Raw genomic sequence first — 5,469 nt, forward strand, 5'->3', positions numbered from 1 at the left:
AAACAAAATCTAGTTTGGCAGCCCACACTTGTAATCCCAGGATTCACCGTGCTGAATCAGAGGACTGCCTCAAAGTTTAAGGGTCAGCCTACACTACACAATGAGACCCTGACTCCAAAAACAAGGAATTAAGGTTCAGCACCATGAGTGCATGTCCATGATTCCAGCTATTTGGGAAGCCAAGGCAGGGGGATCATAAATGCAAGGCCCATAATTTACAAAAACCCTGTCTCAGAAATAAAAGGTGAAGGGGTTTAGGGAGATAGCTCAGTGGGTAAAAGTGTTTGCTCAAGTTCGAATCCCCAGAACCCATATAAAAAGCCACATTTAAAAGGCTCCACACTAGGCCTGGGACCCTAGCCCTGTGGGGGGCAGAGACAGCCGGGCCACTGGGGCTTGCTGACCTTCAGACTAGCTCTAGATTTAGAGACTGTCTCAGGGAAACAAGGCGGAGAGCGGTGGAGCTCTGGAACACCCAACATACCACTCTTACCTCTGTACACATGCATGAGTGTGCACACGCACGCACAACACACACACAAAGAGAAAAACAAACAAAAAACCTAAATGAGGGCTGGAGAGATGGCTCAGAGGTTAAGAGCACTGGCTGCTCTTCCAGAGGTCCTGAGTCCAGTTCCCAGCAACCACATGGTGGCTCACAACCATCTGTAATGAGATCTGGCACCATCTCTTGGCAAGTGTATATAATAAAAAAATAAATTAAAAAAATTATGTGATTAAATTAGTGGAACAATCTATTTTGGAAGAAAAAAAAAGCTAAATGAATCAGTGGCTGGGATGTACCTTATTGGTAAAGCCCTGACCTAACGTGCTGAAATCCGAGGGTTCCATTTCCGGTAGTGGGGGAGGACAAAAGGGTGGGAAGGTCAGGATATGTCAGAGCTTGTTACTGTGGAGCCTGACACCCATGTGACCAAAGGGTTTCCCGGACCTGATGCCTGGCGGTGGGGAGGGTACCCTGAGCTGTCAGGGTTGTGCAGGGAGAATGATGAAAGGCAGTGATGGCCAGAGGGACCTTCTCACCGTTATTGTCCAGATGCACTTCTTGTTTGGGGGGTAGAGGTTGGGGAAACCCTCACTTGCCACGTAACCCGACTCTCCCGTCACATCCCCTCCACACAGGAACACAGGTCTGGAGGACAGAAGACAGGGAGAACCACTAGAGAACAATTCACGAGACTATGAAGCCCCAGGCAATACAGGAGGATGGTGCCGGAGAGGCCCCATCCTGTGGGACAGGGAATCCTGTCCAAGGACCAGGGGAAGTGGGGCTAGACAACGGGGCCATCTCTCCAGCCCCTAGAGGCTCCACCCCCACGCCGACAGGAATTCCCGGAATCCTCCTCAGTCCCCCCCCCCTCGCTTTCTCAACCCCCTCCTTGCCCTGCCTGGCAGTCAAGGACAGGAGCCTCGCCTAACTACTTCCAGATGTGACCAGCCAGGAGGCCATGGGGAGGGGGGGCAGAGAGATGAGGGGAGCACCAGTGGACATACAGTTAGGGGCTCCCACCTTCACCCTGCTCCGGTTCCAGCTAAGGACCAGTATCTGACTTTCTGCTTGCTGCCCTTCCCCCAGTCTCATTTCCTGAATGTCAGCTAAAAGAAGTTCAAGGTCTTGGCTTTCTGGGTTCAAACTCCATGGAGAGGCATGGCTCTGGGTAGAAAGGGAGATTTAGGGTAGGAGGACGGTATCGAAGGACTGGGAATGGTGGCAATCTGCAGACCAGCATGGCTTTGCAGCAGACAGGGAGACCAGGAATCTTAGAGGAAGATGAGATGCGAAGGGGTTGCTGGCAGAAGAGCTCCCAAGACCCACAGGCGCAGCCCTCCCAGGAAGTCACAAGCATTCTGCAGCTCCCTCTAGAAGCCATCTGAAAGACATGAAACCTACCTGGTGTAGTTGGGGGTCTGACCTCGGGCAAGGGGCAGTACCCAGGCCACAAGGAATGGCCCCAGGAAGGAGGTGAGGGCAGCAGGCAGCATTGTGTAGGGGGAAGTACTGGAAGCAGCAGCTGAGTTCAGCAGCAGCACCAGCAGCAGCACCAACACCAGCAGCAGCAGCAGCAGCACCAGCAGGATAATCAGTACCAGATGAGGCAGCCCTGGGCGTGTGGGCGTGGGGACTGGCCAACTGGGCGGGCGGCAGGGGAGGCGGGACAGGGAGACAGCTGGGACAGTGGTGAGTCCCTGCAGGGGCCTCTTTAGGTCTTGGACATGTATTGATGAACTAAGGGATGCTGGGAGCAACAAGGGGAAGATAGAACATCATCTCCATCAAATGATGTCATCTGCAACTCCACTCTGTCCTGTGCCTGAGAACCTGGTCTTTCCTGGAGACTTTCAGGCAGACTGGACCGCTTCACCTGTTGCTTTCTGAGCATCCAGAGAGGATGTCCTTCTGGAGTCTCTTGGCCATTCACCGTCCCACTGGATGGTGGTTGTTATTGCTTAAGACCATCTTGCCATGAAGTCCTGGCTAGCCAGAACTTTCAATCCTCCTGCCTCAGCTTCCCAAGTGCTGGGATTACAGGCCTGCACCCTTTAGCTAGGCTCTTCTGCACCTGCTTATGACTTTCCCTTTAACACTGGGCGAATATTACAGGCCAAGGAAGGAAAGTTCTGACTCCTTATTTTCTCTTCCAACTATTTTAAGGTACTGGAGAAGGGTTTTGGGAGGCATGGAGTATCCCTTTCCCTGAGCAAAGAGGGGAAGGAGCAGAAAGTAAGGGAACGGACAGGAAAGACTGGGCTTGGAATGTCGAGGTCCAACCCCAACATAAATTATCTCTCTGGACTGGTATGGAGGTGCGGGAATAATTGAGACACAGTTCACACAGCAGTATCTGAAGGGAGTCTCAGGGTCCATCCAAATCCTGAAGATCACCCGTGTTTATTCTCAAAACAGCTTTTATCTCCACAGGTAAACGGAGGGGGAAGTTCACTAGCATTCATTAGCATCATTAGTAGCAGGACTAAAGTCACCAGCTTGGATTAACACCTCTTCCCAGCGATCCCCATAATTACAAAGAAGGGAGCAGAACCACATTAGCTATCCTGACCCAGGAGCCAGCCAGTCTGTACGTGCTATTGTGACCTCAGGTGCGACTGTGGTTTGAGAGCCCGTCTGCCAATACAATGCAGAAATGTGTGGCCTGTATGATATTGCCCCACACTGGAAACCAACGGGAAGAGGAGAGAACAGGAGCTGACTTCACGGGACTCGGGGCTAGGGCATGGCCCTTCCAGAAGTAGAGGTAAAGACTGGACTGCTGGGCTAATCCAGGCATGCTGACAGCACATCTGTAATCCCAGCACTCTGCAGCTGGAGTCGGGATGATTAAAGAGGTCAGCCTGGGCCACACAGTGAGACTCTGTCACACACAAAGTGAGCAGACTCCAGTTAAGGTTCCAGACCCAGCGCAGGCTCCACACTGGGAAAGCAAGGTTTGTTGACTGGGTTATCCCACAGGACAGTAAACTTTCTGGAGTGAGCTGGGGTGCTGACACCTCTCAGTAAACCAACAAGTTGGGCTCCTTCTGTCTTTCCTCCCTCACTGGCCAGGGCCCCCTCCATCCCTTGTCTCCCACAAGGCCCCAGGGTTTCAAAAGAGGCCTTCCTTTAGCCTTTTATTCTATTGTCCATCAAATTTCTTGTCCATGATAGTCAGGTTGGGGGCTCCTCCTGGGCAGCCCCCTAAATATTTAAAAAATATTTCCCTACCCTACCACCCTACGCTACCCTGGCATGTCCAGCACTGCTCTCCATAACTCGCCCCCACCCCACCCCCCACCCCAGTGTATACACAATGTTGTTTGCCACTCCATGTCTCCTCAGCCCCTAGCCCAGTGCCTGATTTCCTTCAGGAATACAGGCTAGGAGGAGGGGGTCAGCTCTCAGGGTTTGAGGTGCCTGGGCTACTCCCAGTAGCAGCCCTCTGCAGCATGTCCAGTGCCTCCCAGAAGAAATCTTTCTGAGCGGCCATCAAAGGCATCCAACCCACAATCTCTTTCATCTTCGCCATTCGGTCCTGCAGCGTGAGGCAACTGTGGATCTGGCTGAGGTACTCCTCACAGGCCTGGGCTGTCCCCCTGGGGTCTTGGAAGGCTCCAGTCCCCTGGCTAGGTTCAGGGCTTCCCCCTACCCTGCTGGCTGGCAGGTCTCGATAGACTGGACAGTGTTCGATGTCGTGGCTGGACAGCATATAGAGGCACTCTCTGGTGGAGCAGAGGGAGCAGGCACACAAGGGGACCTTAGAGGAGAGAAGGGGTGGGGCTGAGGCAGGCTTACCCCTGCCAGGGCCTTCCAGGAAGCTGGCTAAGCCTGATGCTGTGTTGATCCCTCTCAGACAGGCCCTGAACCAGCAAGTGAGCTCGCTATGTTCCAGGACCATGTGAACTTGGGTGAAACCAGCAGAGACAGCAAAGGAGAGAGCAGGGAGCTCAAGAAAGGGAGATTTCATGGTACAGGGGAAATGGAACCAATGGGTCCCTTGAGGGGTCCCAGGTATAAGTTGGGCATGGTGACACTGGAGAGCCAGGAAAGTCTAGAGTTTAAGCCAGGCCTTAAAAAGGAATCTAGTGAGATGGCTTCCTTTGCTGCCAAGCTTGGTGACCAATGTCGAGGAAGGAGAGACCTGCCTTTCACCAGCTGTCCTCTGACCTCCACAGGTGCACTGTGGCACAGCCCCTCCCCGACCAATTTTAAAGACTTTTTGAGAGAAGGCAGGTAAGTCCTGGCTACGGTCCTGAGGGCCACCTGGCTCTATTGCTGTGCCCTCCCTGACCATTTGCTCTGCTGGACTCCGCTCTGACCTTGATGTGCAGCTTGACGAAGGAGGCACTCCCCTTAGGCCAGCCAGGAAGGCGGCCTCCGGCCCCACAGCCGCACCCCAGCAGCTCCTTGCTGAAATTCGAGGTCTGACTCAGCACCAAGGAATGGTTGAGGCCACACCACAGGGCGGTGGGACGGCGTAGATAATGAACCTGAGGACAGACAGACAACATGGCCAGGGGCTTTAAGGTAGGAAAGTTGACTAGAGGCTTGGGGCAGACTGCTGTTTTGGGAGTTGGAAGAAAAGAGGGTCCTGTTCCTGCTCTACAAACTGGCAGCTTTCGGTCCCCCTTCCTTCCTGTGCCCACAGAGCCCCCAAAGACTGACTACATGGGTTCTGGTCCTTGGTAAAAACTTTGTGTCTTGCTCCTCATGAAATATGCTCTTCCTTAAGGACAAGACCTGATGCCCTCTTCTGGCTTTCCCGGGTACCTGCACACATGTTTGTATGGACACACATGTGCATTCTTGCACGTGCAATCACACACAGTAAAAAAAAATCTTTAATTACAAAAAGCCAACAAGTAGCCGGGCGGTGGTGGCGCACGCCTTTAATCCCAGCACTCGGGAGGCAGAGGCAGGTGGATCTCTGTGAGTTCGAGACCAGCCTGGTCTAC

At 53.2% G+C, this 5,469-nt stretch overlaps 2 protein-coding genes across 2 annotated transcripts in view; both read right to left on the reverse strand.

Annotated features, from left to right (window-relative positions):
* The window catches only part of Pcolce (procollagen C-endopeptidase enhancer), a 6,492-nt gene extending 4,421 nt beyond the window's left edge, over positions 1-2,071 (reverse strand). Inside the window, exons 1-2 of the mRNA XM_005371444.1 lie at positions 1,913-2,071; positions 1,045-1,153 (exon numbers count right to left, since the gene is read on the reverse strand). Of these exons, the coding sequence (XP_005371501.1) occupies positions 1,045-1,153; positions 1,913-2,004 (201 nt within the window). The 5' untranslated portion in view covers positions 2,005-2,071. The remainder of the gene's footprint in view (positions 1-1,044; positions 1,154-1,912) is intronic.
* A 1,837-nt stretch (positions 2,072-3,908) lies between these two features.
* The window catches only part of Fbxo24 (F-box protein 24), a 10,491-nt gene continuing 8,930 nt past the window's right edge, over positions 3,909-5,469 (reverse strand). The window contains exons 9-10 of the mRNA XM_005371446.2: positions 4,834-5,004; positions 3,909-4,271 (exon numbers count right to left, since the gene is read on the reverse strand). Of these exons, the coding sequence (XP_005371503.1) occupies positions 3,909-4,271; positions 4,834-5,004 (534 nt within the window). The remainder of the gene's footprint in view (positions 4,272-4,833; positions 5,005-5,469) is intronic.

The sequence above is a fragment of the Microtus ochrogaster genome, unplaced genomic scaffold, assembly GCF_000317375.1.
Source record: "Microtus ochrogaster isolate Prairie Vole_2 unplaced genomic scaffold, MicOch1.0 UNK109, whole genome shotgun sequence".
In the NCBI taxonomy this organism is placed as follows: Eukaryota; Metazoa; Chordata; class Mammalia; order Rodentia; family Cricetidae; genus Microtus; species Microtus ochrogaster.